The sequence below is a fragment of the Knufia obscura genome (genome assembly GCF_036327395.1).
Source record: "Knufia obscura strain CCFEE 5817 isolate CBS 148926 chromosome Unknown scaffold_14, whole genome shotgun sequence".
Lineage (NCBI taxonomy): Eukaryota > Fungi > Ascomycota > Eurotiomycetes > Chaetothyriales > Trichomeriaceae > Knufia > Knufia obscura.
Window position 1 is genome coordinate 433,486 of NW_027042700.1, and position 23,212 is coordinate 456,697.

At 48.0% G+C, this 23,212-nt stretch overlaps 5 protein-coding genes across 5 annotated transcripts; 2 read left to right on the forward strand and 3 right to left on the reverse strand.

Moving 5' to 3' along the window:
* Window positions 1-65: 65 nt before the first annotated feature.
* Window positions 66-1,370, forward strand: PMZ80_009688 (uncharacterized protein; the record flags this gene model as incomplete). The annotated part of the gene is made up of 1 exon (XM_064878081.1): window positions 66-1,370. The coding sequence occupies one exon, from the start codon at window positions 66-68 to the stop codon at window positions 1,368-1,370; it is 1,305 nt and encodes a 434-aa protein (XP_064726189.1).
* Window positions 1,371-1,804: 434 nt separating this feature from the next.
* Window positions 1,805-4,777, reverse strand: PMZ80_009689 (uncharacterized protein; the record flags this gene model as incomplete). Its single annotated transcript, XM_064878082.1, has 2 exons — window positions 1,805-3,437; window positions 3,525-4,777. The coding sequence occupies 2 exons, from the start codon at window positions 4,775-4,777 to the stop codon at window positions 1,805-1,807; spliced, it is 2,886 nt and encodes a 961-aa protein (XP_064726190.1).
* Window positions 4,778-5,717: 940 nt separating this feature from the next.
* Window positions 5,718-8,645, reverse strand: PMZ80_009690 (uncharacterized protein; the record flags this gene model as incomplete). Its single annotated transcript, XM_064878083.1, has 2 exons — window positions 5,718-7,688; window positions 7,743-8,645. The coding sequence occupies 2 exons, from the start codon at window positions 8,643-8,645 to the stop codon at window positions 5,718-5,720; spliced, it is 2,874 nt and encodes a 957-aa protein (XP_064726191.1).
* A 2,396-nt stretch (window positions 8,646-11,041) lies between these two features.
* On the forward strand, window positions 11,042-14,737 carry rpc2 (DNA-directed RNA polymerase III complex subunit Rpc2; the record flags this gene model as incomplete). Its single annotated transcript, XM_064878084.1, has 1 exon — window positions 11,042-14,737. The coding sequence occupies one exon, from the start codon at window positions 11,042-11,044 to the stop codon at window positions 14,735-14,737; it is 3,696 nt and encodes a 1,231-aa protein (XP_064726192.1).
* A 2,094-nt stretch (window positions 14,738-16,831) lies between these two features.
* On the reverse strand, window positions 16,832-17,193 carry PMZ80_009692 (uncharacterized protein; the record flags this gene model as incomplete). The annotated part of the gene is made up of 1 exon (XM_064878085.1): window positions 16,832-17,193. A coding segment is annotated over one exon (362 nt), but the record flags the coding sequence as incomplete, so codon positions are not given.
* Window positions 17,194-23,212: the final 6,019 nt, after the last annotated feature.

Consider the following 23,212-nt stretch of genomic DNA (forward strand, 5'->3'; position numbering starts at 1 on the left):
CCGAGAATCAAATTAATACACAATCACAGCACATCGACATCGTCAGAACGAGTTCTCTTTGACCGATGGCGTGCCCCACAGGGTCACACGACAATACAGCTTCAGAACAAGAACAAGAATCCGCATTCACAGAAATAGGCAGAGGAACCTTTGGCATCATATTCACCGACGCATCATCCCTGGATAACAACCGTATCCTAAAACGCACCCTCGTCCCAAACGTCGATCCCCACAACTGGTTGGAGAATGATGCATATTGGCATGAGCGTATCTACCACACCTTCGCCTTCGCCTCCCACTCCCAAGCATCAAACCTGAACCTCAATCTGCCCAACGTCCCAGAATACCATGGCGTCCACGGCGTCAGGTCTGAGTGGTGGTCGTTTTGGGGGAGGGTGCCTTGGAGGTTTATGGATTCCGAGCAGGCCAGTTCGATGTATGCTGAAACGAGTCCGGTGCTGTCCGCGCAACGGATTCCACCGGTAAACTACGCTACGCGATCTGCGCTTTTGAGGGCGTTTTTCCCTGATATGCCGGCAGAGGTCCGTCGGGCGACGCTTGAGTCGGGATGGAATGGGGCGTCTTTGTTGAGGGTGTATTTTGGCGAGAGTGAAAGTAACAGTAATCATACATCACAGATACGGACCAGGGTTAGATGTGGGGGGGAAGAGGGTGATGAGGGTGAGGAAGTATTGATACCGAATTTGCGGAACTTCCCGCTCAATCGAACTCGGCTGAAGGAGGCATTGAGAAGTACTGACTATGAGGACGTAATCAAGAGTATGGCGGGAGCGATGGCGGCGTTACATTGGGATGTGGGGTGTGATGGGCGGGATTGTGAGTTTGTGTTTGGGGGCGTGCAGCCCACAATTAGTACTGATCACGACGTTAGTGTCGGTGCCAGTGTCAGTGTCAGTGCCGATTACAGCACCAGGGAGGGAGAGAGAAAAGGCAGGACATTCAAACTCTTCGGTCAACATGAGGTGGAGATGTGGTTGCTGGATTTCAACCAAGTCACATCCATCACGTGTGATGAAGCGGGTATACACAAGGCTGTGTTGGGGTTGTTGGAGAATGATCCGTATCCTCCCAAGCCTGGGTGGGATGGAGACAGCAAAGATTGGGAGGTCTTCAGGGGGGAGTACCTAGGCGTTAGCAGAGCGATCTTGGAACGAGATCTGGCTGCTGCTGAGGGCGAGGGTGTGGCTGTGCTGAAACTACCAGGCATGGTGATGACGGGGGTAGAGAGGAGACATGGATTGAATGACTATCAGCAATTGTTTGGATCGGATGGCTCGACTGGAGAGTGGGGGCCGATATCGTTCCTGGAACAGCTCCTTGGGTATCTATATTGGGTTGTGGGCGCATGAAGATCTGTCACTACAGGTCGATCGATATGTGCCGAGTGGTTTGATATGTATGAACCGTGATGTCAGTGTTGAGCTTGGAAGGCTGCATCGCTACATCCGACTCGACGCTTCCCCAACCCCTGATGTAGCCTTAAGCAACGTAGTGGCTCTGGTGCAGCGCGACCACATGGTCTAAAAGCCTTCGAGATTAAGCACTGGCCAGAATGTCCATCTGCTGCGTACCTCAGGCCGCGGCTTGATGCAAGTCCAACAGGTGCACAGTGCGCATCGAGAGAACTCGAACCTCTGATGTTCATTTTCCAACTCCTCCCAATATATCCGGCTTTCGTGCATATATGGCAATCTCTCATTGGCGAGACTCAGTCCACGAGTGTGTCAGATGTGCGCTGAACTCGCAGAAGCACCTCAGCCAAAATCGTATTCGCGCCGCGTATCTAGCTATGATTGCGATCAGACAGGAGGTCGCTCTCTTTCGTCTTGTTCCTGCTGATCTGCCCGTTCCACTTTGCATCGAGCTTGTATTGCTCTAGTTGTTGAGCGGCTTCGGCTCCTATCCTGAACCAATCCTCCAAATTCTGTTTCTTCTCTTCTTCTGTCCAGGTTTTAACCTCATCTGCTGACTCTGAGAAATACCCATGGCTTGATATCGTGGCATGATGTTCTGCTTCTGCCATAGTGACTTTCTTCTTGCCGCAATCGTTGCCTTCCAATGACCGGACTTGAGCTGCAACTTGAGCTGCAGCCTCAGCTGACTTCTGTTTTGCAGCTTGTGCATCTTCTGCTCTGATAATTTCGATGGACTTATCGACGTCAGTCACCGCTGTGCCCTCACTCAGCAAATTCATTGGCGAATCTTCCTGAGCATCAGCTTCAATGCTTCCTGGAAGCTCGAGTGCCCAAGCTTTAGGAGAAGCAGCCCCAGCCCACTCAATCGCCCGGTTGTGCATGCAGCGGGTGCACAAACGATAGTCAGGCATATCTCCTTGGCAATGGGAGCATTCAACATGCTGCCACGTTAGGCACTCTTCGCACCGAAACATCGGACCCTCGTCGTGAGCGAGGCCGCACGTACATCTGGTTTGCGAAACGAACTGGGGTTCGGAGACGTGATCGGCCGAGGCAGCGGCATCCTTCGCAGAGAGCATTGGCGAGAGGATCATCGTCTCTATCGACTGCTCAAGATCATGCTGAGACTTTTGTTTTGGAGCAAATTTTGTGCGCTTTGCCTTACTGCCCGACAACAGCTGTGGATTTTCGTTCACTCCCCTGTCTACGAAGGCTCCGGCCCTAGCTTGGGCGGCAGCTCCTGCTTTTTGGTAGTTCTCCCAACCACGACGCCTCGCAGCCAGTTCTCTACGAACCATTGTGTCGCTTGGTCGCCAGGTATCAGTTTTCTTCATCTTCTTATGAAGCTGGTACAACTCATACTCAGAAAGATGAGTCCGTGGCAGAAATTCACTCCCAATCCGAGCGTCGGCAGGAGGAGGCGTAGGCTTCTCGCTTTCGACAGCCGATGCGCTCTGTTTCTGCCACTCTTCGAATGGTTGCAGCCATTTCTGGTACGTGTTCTTCAGAGACGTAGACAAGGATGACATGATCCTGCCGGTGTAACCTAGTTCTCGCGCGACCTCAGCCCACATCTTATTCTTGCATACAAACTCGAAACCACCTTTGGCAGCGACGGCTTGATTGAGCTTGTACAAGTCGAGGGGTGGCTTATCCACAGATGGGAAACGGTTCATGTTCGTGCCGTTGTGCTTGTGGAAGGTAGCGAGTGGGTCCAAGTATTGCAAGTTCGGCCTGACCGGTTTTATGTCAGAATTTGGTGTTGCGAATGCATCGTCGGGAGGCTTGGATGAAGAGGATGAAACAATCGGCTTCCGGCGCGGTACAATTCGCAGATTGATGTTTCTCAGGCCTGTAGTATCATGTTCAGATCCATCATCATCGTCCGACTCAGCTTCAAGTACTTCGGTTATTCCTGAGCTCAAGGCGCGCCCCCCAGGATTAAGTACTGATTTCAGCGCCTTCTGCTTTGAAGTGCATTCAACAGTCTCTTTCAGATACCTCAATGTGTTGCAATCACGATAGTACCTTTTACAGGTGCCGCTGCTGAATGTTAACCAGAATCTCACCCTTAGAACGCGGCCTTACCAGAAGAACTCCCCCATTGGTGTGACCGTCATGCTCGACTGGCATATTGTGCATCTTGCGTCCTCTGTCGTCACGTATATGGACATGACCACATTCGCGCCTGCTCGTATACGTCCTTTCTGAGACCAATCGCTGGGGCGAATAGCAAGCCCCCGTCGAGAGCCCATAGTAATGTTGAATTGTCCGGCTTTGACCATCGGCTCACCAGATCTGCCTTGGTAGTGCACCTCGAGAAATGCTTTCAATATCGTGAAGTGTTCGCATGTCGACATTGGTACTCGTCTCTGTTGCTGAAAGGCGTCTTCCAGGATGATGCAGTCTCCGGTCATTTCGGTAAGGCTCCTCGAGATCGACCCAATATAGATATACCGCGCTATGCTGACTCCAAGCAGACACGTCAGGAAAGGTAGCATACGATCCTCCTGACATTTCGCGAGGACCTTGGAGGCATCCCTGCTTGAGACGTTGCGGAATGTAAGAAGTGATAAGAGGAAGACACATGTCGCAATCAGGTCTTGCGCCGACCTGGCCCTGGAAATGCCGTGTGTAGCGATGATGCCCTGTGTTTCCTCTTCTGGTATATCTGATGCCGAGACTGGAGGCCGCAATTCCATGAAAGGGAGATTTCTCGTCAAAGGAAACGAGCATAGAACCTGCCGGCATGTTTCTAGCACCGCAAAGAAGAACCCCTGTTGTGCTCTTTGGGTTTGGCCAATGAGTGATGGAAGATCAGATACTGTGCTGTCTGGTGAGCTGTTGTGCCTCGCCGATGGTAGAGAACAACATTTCTGATGCAACGTCTCCTCGGACCCGTGCCGCATTATCAGCGCATCCTCGAGAGTGCCGACCTCCTCTTCTGCCATATCTGCATATTTCGCACGCTTTATCGCTTCCTTTTCCTCGTACCATTCGCCCTGGTCGGAGTGGAGGAGGCGTTTGCTTGGTCTGAGTCCTGTAGCAACCGCTTGCATAGGGTCGTAGAACAGCTTGCTTGCTTCTTCCGCATCTCTCTCGACGACTCTGGCTCGCTTTGATCCACATGCGCATTGAGCGCTGGATTCTCCATGGTCGTTGCGACGTCGCTTCCTGCTCACTGCAGCGCCTTCATTGCCCGATAGCAGTTCGGCTGCTGATGAGAAGACTGCTTTGCAGATGTAGTACGTGTTCTGAACATGTGTATCACCTTGGTGTACCGAAGCGTTTCCTCCAATCTCTGCTGGTCCGTATTGATTGTTGGCTGGAACTAGAGGCATCTGTCAGCCAGTAGTAGGATGTAGTTGCATGATCGTGGGTCCTTGGTAGAGGTACGTGAAGCACGAGTACGTCTGGAGATGTTCTTTACATTCCAAGCTCGACCTGCAAAGCGATCATGCCTCTGGTTGCTTTGCGCCTGGTCATCAGGAAGGCGGACCTGCTCAGCCGCAAGCATTGTTCATGACTTCTGCTGATTGGTGGTGTGGCCCTGTTCCGGCCTGCAGGGCTTATTGCTGCAGCTATGAGCTAGGGCGGGGATTTGGGCTGCCTCGAGTACAGCCATCTGGTTGTCTTGTAAATTGTTACCACGCAGATAGCCTGGATCATGTAGAATGGGATGGACGATCATTCGAAATTGAGGGGGACGACTTGGATGAAGGATGGAGTGATGTACGTGAGAGATGCCGCGTTCGTCGACAGAAGTGCCGTTTTTATTCAACGGAGCAAGCACGATACAGTCGACGAGGAAGGAACGCGACAGTGTGAGCACCAATAAATTCCAAGGCAACTACGATCATGATAAATTTTGGTAGTTGTGGTAAGCTTTTACATATGTTATTTCTTCATCCATCGAAGCAAATGCATAAGTTACATGCGAGCATAGTCTCATAGCCCATCCATCTGGCTCATCATCTTCGCCTCATAAATCCTATCCAATTGATGGTACAACCGATTTTCATCCTGTAATGCTCATTGAGACATCATGCAATTGTCGTGAGATATCCAAAATTTCAAGAGGACATCCACCATCATCCAATGCTTGTGGCCATGAAATCGTCTCCTTTTGGTCTGTGCAGCTTCGTAAATGTACAGGTCGTATCACATATATCGCGTACTTTCGTACTTCGTTTGGTAAGGGTTGACAGCTCTATCGTAGCAAACAAATGAAAACTTGTGGTTGGTAATATCAGATCGTGGGAATAGCAAAACTTGCGGAAATCAGATGTAGTTGCCCATGCCGACGCCTGGGTTGTAGTTTGGTGCAAAGTTGCCCTGGTTCGAGAAACCGAGCGGGTGCATTGTGTTGGCTTGTCCAGTTCCATATTCCTCGGCAGCATACTGTTGAGTCGGATAGCCACGACCGCCATAGACAAAGCCGCCACCATTGATCTGAATCTGTCGTCGGTTGTTCGAGCGGCCGCCTTGAAAGCTGTTGTCGATAGCCGGAGCTGTTGGCTGCATTTTCATGCTTTGCATCTTGCTAGCAATTCGTCGACCATGAGGTGTCTGCTTAATGGCAGGTAAGATAGGAGTGATCATATCGACCATTTGTTGTTTGTGGCGATTGTCACTGTAGTCCAGCGCGGTCTGAACAACGTAGTTGGCGAATGAATCTCGCAGCATACGTTCAAGCTCGTTGCCCACGAGCATTTCCTGAATCATGGCAACTTTAGTGTCCATATCAGAGACTCGCAAGCACTTCTCGATCACGTTTGAGCTGAACTTCTGCTTGGAAAGTGCCACAACCTTGCCTCGGAAGCTCTGGCAGAGAGGTCGTGTGTAAGTAACTTCGTCCAAGTCGAGGATGTACTGGACGACATAGTTGCCATAGGCGTCCTGCACTAGGTCAAACGCACATCGTGTGATTTGAGCCACGAGGTCAGCTCGTTGGTAACCTTGCGCATGATCGATGCATCGCTGCAGGACGCAGCATCCGTGACGGTGAGTTCCTACAATGACACAAGCCTGACCAACGCTGTCGTAGATGAATTGACATCGTTCTGCTCCCAATACTTGTAGGCACTTCTGGATCACGTGGTTTCCGTTCAGATCCTGAACTAGATCGACAACTTTGTGACCTAATGACTGGATGATCATGTTGACCTGAGCATCTGTTCGAAGGTGCTCGATCATCTTCTGCAGTGCTCGTGTGCCGTGCTGATTCAAGGCAACGGCAGGTAGTGCTGGTGCTGCGGTCTCAATCAAAGCACTTCGCTGGTCATCATTGCAGTGCTCAAATAGCTTCTGACAGAGGTAGTTTCCGAACGGATCCGTCATAAGTTCGATGATGTGAGGGCACGTTTCTGCAAAGATGGCCGAGACATGGGCAGGATCACCGTCCTCTAGCTTTCTTTGCATGTATCTGCAGCCGTGTTGATCCTTGCTCATGGAGTAGAGATGGCCCTGACAGTTCTCGAAAGGTACATTGTCAAGTTTGGCCATGTCTTGTTGACCACGTCGTCCGGTTCTGGCATCTTGTCGACTGTAGGACTGTGTCATGCCGACCACAGGGAAACCTCCTTGACCTCCGTTTACACTTTGTGGTGGGGAGTTGATGTTATTGACGTTGTAGTTGGCCATATTGAATTGATACATTGGTTGACTGTAGTTGTCGATCGGGCTGGTAAGACCTGGACTGGTCAGATCCGTTGTGTAGCCAGGACCGAACGGAGCGGCATTGGCTTGCAATCCAGAAGATCCAAAGTTGCCGAAGTTTGATTCGTCTGGCTTGGCAGATCCGTTTGTCATGCTCATCCTCCCAACTTCTCTGCTCTGTCGATTGGCGATGGCGCCTAGCGGGATACGCCCGAGACTGACGTTGTGCGCATGGAACTGCGATTCAGCCTGGGAGGTATTCATGGTATCCATGCCGAAACCCTTCTTCATGGTTGGGACGTCGTTGCTTGAGAAGGAGGTCTGGAGGACGTTGGGCCGCGTGGCAGAAGAAGTAGTACTTGTGGTCGGGGTGGAGTCATCATAAGTGACACCAGTGGAGTGCCTCTGAATCTTTTGTGATAGATCCGTATTCTCAGGTGGGCTTCCGAAGCCACTTAGAACTGGTCTGTACATACTGGAATCGGTGTGAGGCATACTGGCATGTCCAGGACGAGGTCGAGAGCCGTAGATATATTCTGACTCTTCAGGAACGGATGAGTTGGCAATTTCAGCAGCAGCAAAATTGGCCGAGAGCTGCAAAGAGAGTTAGAAGTGATCTCGTAGCAAGCTCAGATTACAATGACTTACTCGTGTACCATCACGACTGAGCGTGGGGAAAGGTTCATCGACACCTCCAGTGAGAGCAGAATAAGTGTTATGGATTGCTTCGTCATCGTAAATAATACCTTGATCATTCATTGCAGCTGCCGCATTGCGCCTGATGGTAGCAGTCTGACTGTGCCTAGAGCCGTTAACAGGCATAGAGAACCTGTTCAAGGCAGCAGCTGAACGGTTATTTGGCAGCTGCTCCAGGTAATCTTCTTCCTCGTCAGAACCACGACGCGATCCTGGCATAGATTTTGTTGATTGTCTATGAGTTGAGTATAGCCCCGATGCTGACATGCGGTTCCCAGGCGGTGACATAATCTTCGAGCTTGCTGCCGATGTTCGCTTAGACAGGCCAGGAGGGGAGGTGACGTTGCTCATTGATACTCGACTTGAGCGTGAGTATCTGTTCGAGAAGACATCTTCAGAGTAATCTGGGGGTGTTGTCGGCTCGCTGACAGGGCCATTTAAGCTCATTCTCTGGAAACCGTTAGAGAAGCGGTCAACATCGTTGTTATTTCCACCGTTCATCTGCAGCTTCCGTTCTTTTTCGTCGAGCAGAGCAAGCTGCTCCTGGGCCTTACGACGGGCGATTTGAATGTCCTCGAATATCTGTTTCTGCTCATTTTGAGATCCTGAAGCTAGTGAAGAGTATTGTTGGCCGAAGGACGCCCGTCCCAGACTCAACTTGCTTGAATCAGTCGTGAAGCGTCTCTGCAATGAGCCACGAACATCAGATGCTGAGGGACCCATGCCCGAGTAGAAGGGATTCGAATCGCGCTTGCTTGAGAGTGTTGCAGAGAAGGGGCTGTCATTCTCGGTAGGACGCAAGTTGGGAAAGCGCAGCTCTTCCATACGACCGTTCAACGCGTTGGAGAAGGCCATGTTGGTCGGGTGCGACGCCTTTCGGGGAAGCAGATCAAGCTATGTGAGCTGTTATACAATGCTAATTGTCTGCTTGACAATCCAATTGTTCGGTAGGGTAGATAGCACAGGGATCGGCGCGTGTTTCTTGGGTCGAGGGGAGGAGTACTCGGCGGTCCGAGAGTGTTTCAAAATGCCGTGGCCTGCACAATCGAAGCCTTTCTCCAAGTGAAGATGCAATTGTTGCAAATGCTCTTTCTTTCGCTAATCTGCAAGTCCTGTCCTCCACAGGCAACTGACCCAATGCAATAGAACGTCGAGTACAAAAACAACACGGTAATGATCGAAATGAATGATAATCCTGATATTCTAACACAGTGTTGGTGTTACAAGGCCTCGTCGACGGCGAACTGGCAAAGCAGCAGCTGTGAAGAGAGAAGAAGTGGGAGGTGGGAGGTGGGAGGCTGCGCATATGAGTAGAGGAGTCGACTGGAAGCGTTGACTGCATCTTTGAGTACCGAGTCCTGGCTGGGTTAGTCTGCCCGCAGGCTTTGACAGGGCAAACCTAAAGTCTGCGAGCTAGTGGCTGCTGGTCGCCCATGACCCATACCTGCCCCAAACCCAAGGTCTGCGGTGATCGCTTTGCCGCCGAAGGGCTTATCCACCTCTCTGCAAGGAACAAGGGACAATCCTTTTCAACAGACCGAAGCTTTCCCTCTACGGCAGCGCCCGCTGTACGAACTGGCTGGAAATGCTTTGTTTTCGAGAAGGCCATTCACGGTTTGCCAGAGGACTACTTTGATTGATTCGATCTCAACATGATTTGAACTCGAGGTCCAAAATGGAAGGTGCCAAAAGGTCATGGTACCTGACGGTGTCTCCAATAAGCAAAGGATATTGCGCCAGATTGCGCACTTTGACCGAAGCTCCTTCTGGTGCCAGTCATGTGGGGGACGTCACAGCATTGGCCACGTTTGCGTGCTGCTGTTGGTCCTTCACAACTCTGGTTATCCTCGGGAAGCCAGTCAACATTCGCCGTGGCTCAAATTTACCACCATCTTCTCCAGATGAAGGCACCATCGCTGGAGCGAGGAAGAAAGCATCACTCCAATCAGAAAGGATCTTGGAAGCACGATAAACAGCGGTGAGCAGCCGGCTAGGGTTGATCTCGGTATGGCGCAAACCAAGCGACGAGAACAGCTTTTAGCTTAGCTCCACTTCCTAGCAACTTTATGCAAGCAAGGAATAGAGTCTACCGAGGGGCATGTTCGAGATCTCAAGTGAAGACAAAGACACACCTCAACACACAACTAAACCAAATCATCACCACGGTGTTGACGGTCATCACGAGGTCAAGGAAGACCACCTCTATCAAGCCTGCTGACAAGCATAAAGTGCTGGGATTGTTCTGCTGATTGCCGAATACGAGTCAGGAGGTGACAATGACCAGTGACCCCCTCAGATGCAGCCGTTCTGGGCGTGCTCGATCAATTCCAGATTGCATGGCTCGTTACCCTTGTTCAGTATGGTCTGCACCCCATGTTCAGTCGGAGCCCAAGATAGCTAGCAGAGAAGCTACAAGCAAGGGTCGAAGCCTGCCACAAGATATGCCTTTTGTATGGTCAAGTCCGTTCTTACGCGACGATCTCCAACAATGAGCGATCATGTTTTAGCCCGCGAACGCGAGGGCGCAACTATCATATCCTACACCTAGAATACGGCAGACGTGTGGAAAGAAACTCGTGCCAACGCTGACTTTTCGACATGCGCCAATGTTGACAAGATTGCAGACATCGTTTTTGAGTAGACACCTATTATAATAGTTAGAAATGTTGAACGTCTAGACTCGAAGTCGTAGCGCTCCATGGTTGCAACGTCAAGAGTTTTCCTTAGGTTGGAGACCCAAAAACAGCCGACGACCCCTCTACGACAGGTAAGTAGTAGAGCTGGCATGATCCCGTCAAGCAAGCTACATCAGCCATCTGTTTGAGACCAAAGATCATTTTCCTGCTTGGTCTTCAAGAGCGCATCCGAAGACTCGAGCTGCACACATCTCGAGCAGCATCACAAAACTCAGCGAAATAATAAGATTTCTCCCCTGCATTGGCTTATCGGCAACAGCAGCGGCTAAGAGATAGAATGGTACTGTACCGAGACAAACCTTGTGGTGTTTGTGTTACACTTGAGCTTCAACCAAGTAGAAGATGCGAGCTTGCCAAGACCATCCGACACTTCGACTGTGCTAAAGAGTACTAGTACGTATATAGATTAGTGTGTAGTTGCCGTATCGATAACGAAGCCCGGATGCCAAAGTTTTATTTGCTTTGTTTGCGTACTGGCAGGGCTTGAGTACGAGTCACGCAAGATTTGCATCTCGAGTACTGTCGACAGGGAGTGATCCGTGGTGTAGAGATAAGATGCCGCCGAAGAGGAAGCAGGATGGGCCAGTGCCTGCTGCGGCGGCATTCAAGGCGACGCCGAAGGCCCCCTCTCGAGCAACGAAGCCGACAGCTCAAATAGCCCCAGAGAAACAGCCACCGGGCGATGCCAAAGATGCGCAGAAGGACCAACATGCAAGCCACGTTCGCGCTGCTGCCGATGGCTTCAACGCAACCCTCGAACCCTTCTACTACCAGAAGAATGCAGAGGCGGCCATCGACACGTCTCAGGACAAATGGAACCTTCTCCCAGCATTTCTAAAGAACAAGGGCTTGGTCAAACAGCATATTGATTCCTTCAACCACTTTGTCAATGTCGAATTGAAGAAAATCGTGAAAGCCGAACCACTCATTACCTCTGACATCGATCCCAACTTTTACATCAAGTACCTAGACATCTATGTCGGCAGAGCCCAGAGGCCGGATGAGAACATACATGGCGACACGAAAAAAGAATCGACCCTTACACCCAACGAATGTCGGCTTAGTGATCTGACATATTCCGCTCCAATCTTCGTTGATGTACAATACACAAAAGGCAGATCTGCATACAGGAGGAAGGCGCTATGTATCGGGAGAATGCCCATCATGCTGAGGAGCGACCGTTGCGTGCTAGCAGGGAAGAGCGAAGGAGATATGTTCCGAATGAACGAGTGCCCTCTGGATCCTGGTGGCTATTTCATCGTCAACGGAACAGAGAAGGTTATTCTGGTACAAGAACAACTGAGCAAGAACAGAATCATCGTTGAACCAGACAGCAAGAAGGAAAGCATAGTCGCATCTGTTACGAGTTCTACGCACGCTAGGAAATCAAAGTCATACATTGCCTTGAAGAAGGATCTACTCTATGCCAGGCACAACATCCTGAACGAGGAGATTCCTATATGCATTTTATTACGAGCTATGGGCGTCACCTCGGATATGGATATGCTCTCCATTGTCGCTGGCACAGACACTCAGCTACAAGAAGATTTCGCTGTCAACTTCGAGGAAACAATCAAGCTCGGCATCTTCACCCAGCAACAGGCATTGGAATACGTTGGCCAGAGGATACCCATCAGTCGAAAAGGTGGTGCTTTCGGTCAGCCAAGGAGAAATTATGTTCAAGAGGCGCTGGAAGCAATATCGAACGTCTTCATTGCCCATGTGCCTATCGAGAACCTCAACTTCAGACCAAAGGCACTCTACGTCGCTCACATGGCACGAAGAGTGCTGATGGCCAAGAACAATCCAAAATTGGTCGATGACAGAGATTACGTTGGAAACAAGCGGCTTGAATTGGCTGGTCAACTGCTGTCACTGCTGTTTGAGGATCATTTCAAGACTTACAATTCTCACATCAAGGCCAATATGGACAAATTGCTGAGAAGACCGAACAAGGTGGAAATGCCTGATCCTTGTCCGATGATGGCCACACATGCTAGTCACATTACAAGCGGCATGAATCGGGCAATAGCAACTGGCAACTGGAACCTGAAGCGTTTCCGCATGGACCGAGCTGGCGTGACACATCTGCTCAGCAGGCTGAGTTTCATTGCGTCTCTGGGTATGATGACCAGAATACAATCGCAGTTCGAGAAGACGAGAAAGGTCTCTGGTCCTCGTGCTCTGCAGGCGTCACAGTTCGGCATGTTGTGTCCAGCAGATACGCCTGAGGGTGAAGCTTGTGGTCTGGTCAAAAATCTGGCTCTCATGACCCACATTACTACTGAGGACGAGGAAGGTCCGATCAAGCAGCTAATTTTCATGCTTGGAGCGGAAGATATCACCACCGTTGGTGGGAGTGAGCTCTATGCTCCTGGATCATATGTCATCTTACTCAATGGTACACCAATAGCAGTAACACGGCATCCTTCATACTTTCTTGTCTCGTTCCGTCGCCTCAGAAGAAGTGGTCGAGTGTCTGAATTCGTCTCTGTCTTTATCAACCATCATCACAACACGATTAATGTTGCCACAGACGAAGGTCGAATCTGTCGGCCACTGATAATCGTCGAAGACAAGAAGTCAAAAGTCACAAAAAGATACCTCAAATCGCTTCGCCAAGGGTCCATGGACTTCGATGACTTCCTTGCCCGAGGGCTGGTCGAATACCTGGATGTCAACGAAGAAAATGACAGCAACATAGCCATGTATGAGCACAACATCAACCAGATATCCACACATCTCGAAATCGAGCCATTTACCATACTCGGCGCTGTAGCAGGTCTCATTCCATACCCACACCATAACCAGTCACCCCGAAACACCTACCAATGTGCTATGGGTAAACAAGCCATTGGATTCATAGCCTCAAATCAATTTCTCCGAATTGATACCCTCCTCTACCTAATGGTCTACCCACAAAAACCACTCGTCAAAACCCGCACGATCGAGCTGACAGGTTACGACAAACTTCCTGCTGGTCAAAACGCCATAGTCGCCGTGATGTCCTACTCAGGCTACGATATCGAGGACGCTCTCGTCCTAAACAAAGGCTCCGTCGACCGTGGTTTCGGCCGCTGCCAAGTCCTCCGTAAATATCCCGTTCAACTCAAGCAATACGCAAATGGGTCGAAAGACATCATCAAACCACCTGACCTCGAAAACGGAGTCAGCATCAAGAAACACGCCCTCCTCGATATAGACGGCATAGCCAACGTCGGCGAAAAAGTCACTCAAGGCGAAGTCATCCTGAACAAATTCGTCCCCGACAACGCCAACTCTTCCGGTCTATCAGAAACTAACTCGCAAGCCAACGGATCCGCACCAACTACAGCCCTCACCTCAACAGCAGGTAAAGGTTTCCTCCCACAGCCACAAACATACCGTCTCCCCGACGACAGCGTCATATCACAGGTGATGTTCCACCAAAACCAATCGAACATGACGACCCTACTCAAAATTCAAACTCGCCAAACAAGACGACCAGAAGTAGGCGATAAGTTCTCGTCGAGACACGGACAGAAGGGAGTCGTCGGAATCATCGTCGACCAAGTCGACATGCCTTTCTCCGACACCGGCATCGTCCCCGACATAATCATGAACCCGCACGGTTTCCCCTCCCGTATGACAGTCGGCAAGATGCTCGAACTCGTCTCCGGAAAATCCGGCGTCCTCTCCGGCAACTTCGAGTACGGCACTGCCTTCGGCGGCTCCAAACTCGAGGAGATGAGTAAAGTGCTGATTGAGAAGGGGTATAGCTATGATGGCAAGGATTATTTAACATCTGGGATTACGGGGGAGCCACTGCCGGCGTATGTGTTTAAGGGGCCGATATATTATCAGAAGTTGAAGCATATGGTGCAGGATAAGATGCATTCGAGATCGAGGGGGCCGAGGGCGATTCTGACGAGGCAGCCGACGGAGGGACGATCGAGGGATGGTGGTCTTCGCCTAGGCGAAATGGAACGCGACTGTCTAATCGCGTACGGTGCATCCCAACTTCTCCGCGAACGACTCATGCTCAGCTCAGATAAACACGAGGTGGAGGTATGCATGAGATGCGGTATGATGTGTTTTGATCGGTGGTGCCAGCGGTGTGAGAAGGCTGGTGAAGAGGAGTGTGGCCGGGTCGTCAAGATGACGCTGCCGTATGCGTTCCGATTACTGCAAGCTGAGCTGGTCAGCATGAATGTTGACACGAGAATACTAGTTGGTGATGAGTTTCCTGCTGATGGGACGAGGAGGCAGTAATGGAGAAAAAAGTCACGTTTGTGCATAGCGCGGAGTACGAACGAAGCATTTGTGTTTGGGTGTGACGCATTTATGATTCGATGAAGATAGAGAGATACCCCAGCTACATTCTCCCAGGTACTGAATGCGATCAGTAAATGTTCTTGACCAGCCTTGTGTTCTGTTCAACGCGGTTGGCTACTAATGTGCGAATCACTTCCATTTCTTGCAACTTATGTGCAGGGTCGCACCCGAAGCACGCCGTACTCAGTCGCAGAAAAAAGAATGAGTCGATTAGTACCACAATCTATGGCGATCTGGGCTAAGACCTTGACTACCTCGGGGTCAAATAAAATACAGCATGTAACAATAATATTAACATAGTAACCTAGTATCTCACAAACCTCAAAGTACCTTACTTTTCATCCGTCCAACAACCTGGAAGTTCATGTTGTGCCGTTGTGTTCCCATCTAGATACACGTTAAGACGCACACTGTGTATCAGTACAGTACAGCACCGCACAGCACCAGACTCCAGTGGTTAAACCAGCCGATCTGTCCACAAAGCCACCCCAGTTTAAACCCCTTCTCCATGCTCCCATGCTCCCATGCTCCTGTCCCTCGTATCCTCTCTCTTTCTCCCAGGTCCCACCCCTTCGCCCTCCCCCCTTTTCTCTCCCCCCGTCCCATCCCATCCCATCCCTTCCCCTCCCCCTCCCCGTCCCCTTCAAATGCCTCAATGTTAATGAGGCCCCTCACACCCAAAAATATTCTGCCCATATCTACACGGCTTAGGCGGATGATCCTGATTACACACCACACAACACGCAACGGGGAGTATCCACCATACGTTGGCGCAGCAGGTTATCATGCCGGCTTTGGGGCAGTTTTTTTTGCGTTTTGTAAGACTGCTTTTGGTGTTGGGGGTGAGGTTGAGGTTGAGGTTAAGTGCTGGGAGGGCGAGATCAGGGGTAAGTGCTGAGAATACACCAGTACTGTCACCGCTGCTGCCAAGATTGAAGGTGGCGATATCGTTGTCGTTGTCATCGCCGTCGGCGTCAGGTAGGTTATTAACGTAACTCTCCAACTCCAACAACCAACCCGGTGTGTTTGGAGCCGCCCACGCAGCTGAGAGGTTGCGGGACAGATGTTCGTTGTTTTTCACGGTTTCGATCCAGGTTATGCAGTCGGGGCCGTCGTAGGGGGGGAGGGTGCAGTGGGGTGGGGGGCCGGTGAGGAGGTGGAGGTCGCGGGGGGTGAAGGTGTGGGTGTGGGTGTTGTTTTCGGGGTTGAAGTGGGCGCTGAGTGGAGTTGATGCTGTTGTGCTGGTGTGGCTGGATAGTGCGGAAGCGAAAGTTGAAGGTAGAGTTAAGGTTGAAGCTGGTGGTTCGTAGACTTCAGATGGTAAACCGTACATGGATGTTAGGATTGTGGTTGTTGTCGTTGCGAGCGAGGGGAGCTTCATTTTGCTCGTTGGTGTTGTTCTAGAGCGATGTTGTGAGATCTTGAAGAGTCTTATCTTTGCCTTTGTCTGTCTAACAACTTGCCAAAGCCGGAGAACAGGACACAGACGAGTAGCAAGAAGCTGTGATAAACAGGTTGAGAATCAATTTTCGAACAAGCAGCAACTCCTCACGTATTAATACTCAGCCTTTACCATGAGTTGTGTGCGCAAATTGAGATTTTCATCTTCATCATCAGCTTTCCCTACCGTGCTGTTCTCTTTACTATTGCATCTCAGCATGCTCTCCTGTCACTGTTGCACGCTGTGTTGCGATCGTAGCTGATTGGACGCTTGTAAGGTGCTGTTGCGTACATTAATTCGGGTTGTGGTTTTGTTTGTAGTTTGGTTGCAGGCCAGAAGGCGTGTACCATGAATTTGAATTTGCTAGCGCCCACCAGGTCGAGATAGTTAATTGTGCCCCTATGCTGCTTTGCTGGAAAGCATGCTCGCAGACCGCAGCCTAGCCGTAGCTTATAGGGTTTGCAATGCTCTCGCGCTGGCGAAGCATCAGCTGGGCTGGCGTATTGGCCCGGAAGCTAGGGTTGTGATCGTTCAAGAGCACCCCAGCAAACATATCGCTTCTTCCGCCCTTTCTCATCGTGACCAACGCACTACAGCCACATCATCGGCAGTGCCATAAGCCCAACAGCCGCACCAGAATATGCAAGACCCGACAATCCCGCACCACGCTTCCCAGTAGCAGCTGCTGCGCCTGCCGAAGAAGACTCGGGTCCCGTCGTAGCTGCAGGCACGGTCGCAGTCAGCGCACCGCCACCTCCACTCCCTCTCTCTGATTCTGAAACCGAAGCAGATGTACCCTTCGTCACGTTTGGACCTTCACTATTACCCACGCCGGTCTCCTCAGCGCCCGCCGTAGCCGTAACCGTAACACTGACAAACCACAAATCGCTCCCGGACAAACCCCACGTCGTAGTCTCGCTACTACTCGCCGCCGTATTCATCCACTCTGTATCTGTCGCAGTCGAAATGTACTCCTCATTGTGTTGTCCTGTTGTGACCGCACATGCGGCTTTAGTTGTCCCCGTGAGCGCGTAATCTATCTCCCCAATTAGAGCGTAAAGGCCTGTGGGCGTGTTATGAGGCTGTTGTCCTCCACGTGACCAGTAAGGGTACGAGTGGAACCTCTGTGTTCTACTCAAGTAAGCTGGGCGAGATGGTATACAGATGAGTCGGGGCAAGGTCTGTTATGCACAGGTGGGGTTCTAGTATAACTTAGGTTGACTACGGAACTATGAACTGTACTGAAGGAGAGCCGTGATCTATATACTTATTCCTATAGTCTCGAATAGGAAGTCTTAGTTAGTTTAATAGTTAATTAGTATCGTTCCTACTAATTGCCTATACAACTAGTTATTGCCTTTCTAGGAAGTCACGTGACAGGTCCCTTATCCTTCACGTGCCAGGCTTCCTCGCAAGACCTTCCTTATATCTCTTATGTCCGGCCGCCGGACGGCCTAACCAATGTGGTCCGTAACACTTTCCCCTCCCTAGCCTACTCGCGTCTACGCGAGTACATAACTAGTGAGTCCTTTCCTATTATCTTATTTTCCTTTTCTCCTCGTTATAAACTAACGATACCGCGTAGCGTTTTCCGAATCAATAAACGAAAATCCTTGAAACCTAAACGTCCTAAATCTCTTCGATTCGTTGAACTTACAGAGGTAATCTCGCTAAAACAAAACGTCGCTATGGTAGCTTGCAGTGGTTGTGTCGATAATAATCTTGTTTATTACTACGATCGTGAATAATCGGTTAAGTGTGCTGAGTGCCTGAAGTCCGGTCGGATATGCGACGGGACCTTCTCCCTCCAAGAGTTGCGGCTGGTGGCTGAGGAGAAGGAGCGCGTCAAGAAACAACGTCGCGAAAAAGCCCGTAAACTGGCTGAGTTGCGTGAAGCTTTGGTCAAGGCCCAACAGGCCTTGGCTGCGGTGGAAATAGAAACGGTTGAGTTAGACGAGACGATCGCCGCTCTGGAGGATCGTTCTTCTCGGATGATTCGTCGCGAGATGTTGGCTCTGGGCGTTCTCAATGAGCTGCCTTAAGATAGCTAGGTGGCTCCGGCAGAGCCTGAGTTCGTGTGGCAGGGTTCTGAAGTGACGGAAGGTATGTCCTGGTCGGACATCGCGGCGTTAGAGCCCTGGCCCTTCGGCACGCAAACTTCTTGACCGTCCTCCTAGCTACGTATTGTCTTATCGTCGATCGAAGTGTGGTTGGTATGGAATGGGCGGCGGGGGCTTCGCGCCTGGCCCTGTTCCCGTAAACGGGCAGTCGCCGTTGCCGTGTGCCCAGCATTTGTCCATCATTATTTTGCATGGTACAATCCTTAGCTTAGCTGGTCTTTTCTTATTGTGGTCGATCCAGTGCTTCACTAGTCGTTTTCTAGGTTTGGTGGCGTTAATTCACTCGAGATGGTGTGTTCGGAGTTCTGTAATTATATCTGGGTCCAAGTGTTCCTCTAGTTCCTATATGTTATTCGAGTCGTTATAATCTATCTATTTAATCAGATATAACTTCTTTCCCTTTTCTCACCTTATGCTAAGAACGGCTTCGACGTTATACACCTGTATTTCTGTTTCTTCGTCTAGTAGCAGTGACTCTTGAGTTTTAACGTTATTAGGTGCTTTCTCTAAGAGCGCTATATAGAACACGGGGTGTATCTTTATATCTTTAGGTAATACTAGTTTATACGTTACTAGTCCCAATTTCTTTTTAATTCTAAATAGTCTAAGTTTCTTAAAGTCTAATTTATCGCTTAGTCTTCTGGTCTTAATATTACGTCGTAAAAGGTAGGCTATACCCCTCTCTTTAAAGTCTAGTCCCTTAGATCTTCCTTTGTTTACGAATTTAGCCATTCTTTTAGCTAGAAACGCTAGTTCTGCTGATAGTTCCCTATAAAGTTCCTTAAGTTTAGTAACCTTTATAGTAGCTTATTAAGCAATGGGGCGAAGGTTCAACGGTTCCTATTAAATGTTTAGGTGGAATCCGTAGTTAGCATAGAATAGTGACATCCTAGTGGTAACTTTAGAATTGTTATAAGCGAGCTATACTAAAGGCAATAGTTCTATCTAATCGTCCTGCTCGTGATTAATATATACTCTAAGGTATTGTTCTAGGGTTTAGTTGGTTCGTTCTGTTTATCCGTTCGTCTAGGGGTGAAATACAGTCGACATCTTGTTCTTACTTCCTAGTTAGTCTATTAACGATTGCTAAAACCTTGATTTAAAGAGCTTGTCTTAATCGGTCACTAACTTCAATAGCATCTTATAAGACGCGAACACGTGCCTTATAAATATATACGCTAGTTCCTCCGCCTTTATAGTGTCTTTTATGGGTATGAAGTAGGCGTATTTAGTGAGTCGATCTATGATTATATAGATTATATTGTATCCTTATTTAGTTGCTAGGTCCTTAGACGTTGGTAATAGTCTAATAAAGTCCATCGTGACTTCTTCCTATGCACTTGAAGGTGGTTCTAGAGCCTGGAGTTTTCCGTACGGCTTGTGTTTAAACGCCTTCGTTCTTGCGTATACGTTATATTAACTAATATAGTCTTTAACGTCTTTGCTCAATCCTGGCTAGGTCTAATTTCAAGTGATTAACTCAGTTGTTTTATTAACTCCGAAATATCCTGCGATTCGATTATTATAGTGTGCTCTAATAATCTTTTCCTTTTATTCGGTTAAAATATTATCGACCTTCTCTGTTTAATTAACCTGAGGTTAGGTATATACTAATGTACTGCCTTCTTGCTTAAAGAGCTAGAATTTAATCGTTTTTTCCTTACCTTTAGCGTAGTTAGGTCTTCGGCTAAGAGTATCCGCTCTAGCGTTTTCTATTCCTTTAACGTAATGAATCTTAAATTTATATAGTGCCATCGTTTCGGCCTATCTAATTTATCGTTTCCCTAGTTTCTTAAACGAAGTCTAATAGGTTAGATTTAAGTAGTCTAAATACACGTTAATAGGGTATTTAGATCCTTCTAAGTATACTCCCTATTTACGCATTGCTTCGACGATCGCAAGTAACTCTATATCGTAAATCTCGTAATTAGTCTTAGCGAGTAATATCTTCTTAGAATAGTATACGACTGGCCGTATCTTTCCTTTATTATTCGATTAGCTAATAACTATAGTAATAGCGAATCCTAAGGCGTTAGTCTCAATAACTATCCTCCTTTCTAGATCGAAGCAGACTAGTATAGGTGCTTTAGTAAATAGCTCTTTTAATCGTCTAAAAGCGGCTCGTGCTTCGGTTCCTATAGTAAATTGTAGCCCCTTCTTCGTTAAAGCTAACAGTGGTAAAGCAATTCGTGAGAATCCTTTAATGAATCGTCGGTAGTAGTTAGCTAGTCTAAGGAAGCTCTATACCTCCTTAACATTCTTTAGTTCGGGCCAATCCAGCACAGACTGTACTTTCGCTAGGTTTAGTTTAACACCATAGTCGCTAACGATAGATCCTAGGAACGGTACTTTATATTTAAAGAACTCACACTTCTCTAGTTTAAGCTTTAATTCTCTTTCTTAAAGTCGTTCTATAACCCATTAAACATGCTTAATATATTCTTCCCTTATCTTAGAGAACACTAATATATTATCTAAGTAGGCTATTACGAAGATATTAAGTCCTTTGTATAGGGCTTTATTAATAAGTGCTTAATATAACGCAGGCGCGTTAGTAAGGCCAAAAGGTATTACTTAGTACTTATAGAGTCTATAGCGAGTGCTAAAAGCGGTCTTCTATTCTTCACCTTCCTTTATGCGAATTAGGTTATATACTCCGCGAAGGTCTAAGGCCGTAAATTATTTAGCTCCTTAGAGTCGGTCCTATAACTCGGATATTAACGGTAAGGGGTAACTGTTCTTAATGGTGATCTCGTTGAGTTTTCGGTAATTAACGCACAGTCGGAGAGATCTATCTTTCTTTAGTATAAAGAGAATCGGGTATCTAGCCGGTGATTTTAAGGGTTAGATAAATCCTTTCCTTATGTTCTTATCAATGTATTTTCGTAGCTCTATTTCTTGTGCTCGTAATAGAGGATAGATACGTTCTTTAATCGGGTTCTTTCCTTCAACTAATGGTATTTCGTGGTCCCACAGTTAGTGTTTTAGTAAGGCGATTTATGTTTTATCGTCTTTGAACAGATCCTTATAGTCTCGGTACTTATAAGGTATCTCTAGTTCGTCTAGCGCTTATTCTATCTCCTATTTCTAATCGTTTATTCTAGCTATCCGATTCACCTGTTTCTCGGTAGTTATATCTCGGTAAAGCGGTCTTACCTAGACCACTATTGCACATTATTTAAACTCGAACTATAATCAGTTCATTAATTGCCTTCTTAAGGGGTTAATTAGGAACCCGGTTTAGTCCAGTTAATCCAGTCCTAATATACACTCCGCGTTAAGGTTCTTAATAATATCTAGGTCTATAAGATAGTACCTATCCTAATATTGTACTTGAGCTATTCGAATCTCTTTAGATACCTTATTATAGTTCTGATTTATTCCTTTTAATAAGTATAGCTCTTACTTCTTTTTTCTCGTACCTCGTAGGCATTAAGTAACGAAGCTCTAGGATACTAAGCTCATATTGGCTCCTATATCCACCATTACCCTAACGGTCTTTCTATTTATGCGCGCGATAACCTCAATTAGCTCAAGGTTCTTTCCCTTAGCTATTAGGTTACAGACTTTCTATGGCCTCGCCGCTAGTTGTCTCGGCTTACGACGGCCTTGTCGTTTTTTAACGTATTGTCTAGTTCGAAGTCCGATATCGCTTCGTCGATTGCGTCCAACCCTTTAGTGTATCGTTCTACCTTAGGTGTATCCTAGCGTAGTAGACGTTTAAAATATAATAGTAGTAGTGTCTATTTATTTCGTATTATATATCCCTAGTATACATATGGATTAGGGCTTACCCTATAATCCTTAAAGTAACAGATACTCTATACACTCTCGGTATATCCCCCTTTTTCTAGGCTATTAGGGTTAAAATATTTGTGTTAATACTAAGCTTCTTGCTCACAGTTTAGATCCTTGCACTAATCCTAGAACCAGTAGTTAGTCCGGATTACTATTCTATTATCGCGTTGTCCCATAATCGTAGTAGTCGCGTTCTTCTCTTCCTCGGAAGCTTCTTCTTCTAAAGAGGAATATTCTAACTCGGGATATTCCGACGTTATAGCTGGTCTCGGTCTTTTTCCTATATATAGTAGTATTCGTAGTTCTATAAGTGAATATCGAGCCACTATTTTCCCATTATCGAGTCCCCACTGTTCTGCGGTTCCTTCTCGGATGTCTAATTTAATACAGTCGTAGGTTTACCCGTGAGGCGCGTTTAATGCGTAAACCCTTGTTTATAGTTTCTTATAACGGTATACCCCTAGTACTCTTTTCTTAATCGTTATATAATTTATACACACCCATTAGTTGGTCTATATAATAATTTAGTTATCGTCTTATAGAATTATAGACGTTTATGAAGCGTCTCGTTTCTTTGATTGATTGGCTTATTGCTTAACCTCTTTAGCTAATTTCTTCACGTATTCCGTATATTCATTGATTATTCTACTAACTTCGTCCTTACTAAAGGAGTATTCCTCAAGTTCTTATTTATCGAACTCGTGCTATTACACTATATGTATTAGGATCGGTTATCGTTCTCCGTTAGGATAGTGTATAATAGCGCTATAGAACGCGCTGTCTTTTTTCGTCCGGATTTATCGCCAATACCATGTTTCGATAATTGTTCGTTAAGAGTTTGTTATAACTATCCTTAGGTCTCTGTCTATAGGAGCCGGCGCCTAGTACACATTCGCTTATCGCACAGGTGTCTTAGCCTTTCTGGGTTTCTTTAGATACCATCTAGAGCCGTCTTTTTCGCTTATATAAATGTAACAGTTATCCTCGTAGTATGCAGTCCACGATATATAACCGTGCTTCGAATATCGGGTGTCGCTCATGTTAAGTTCCTCG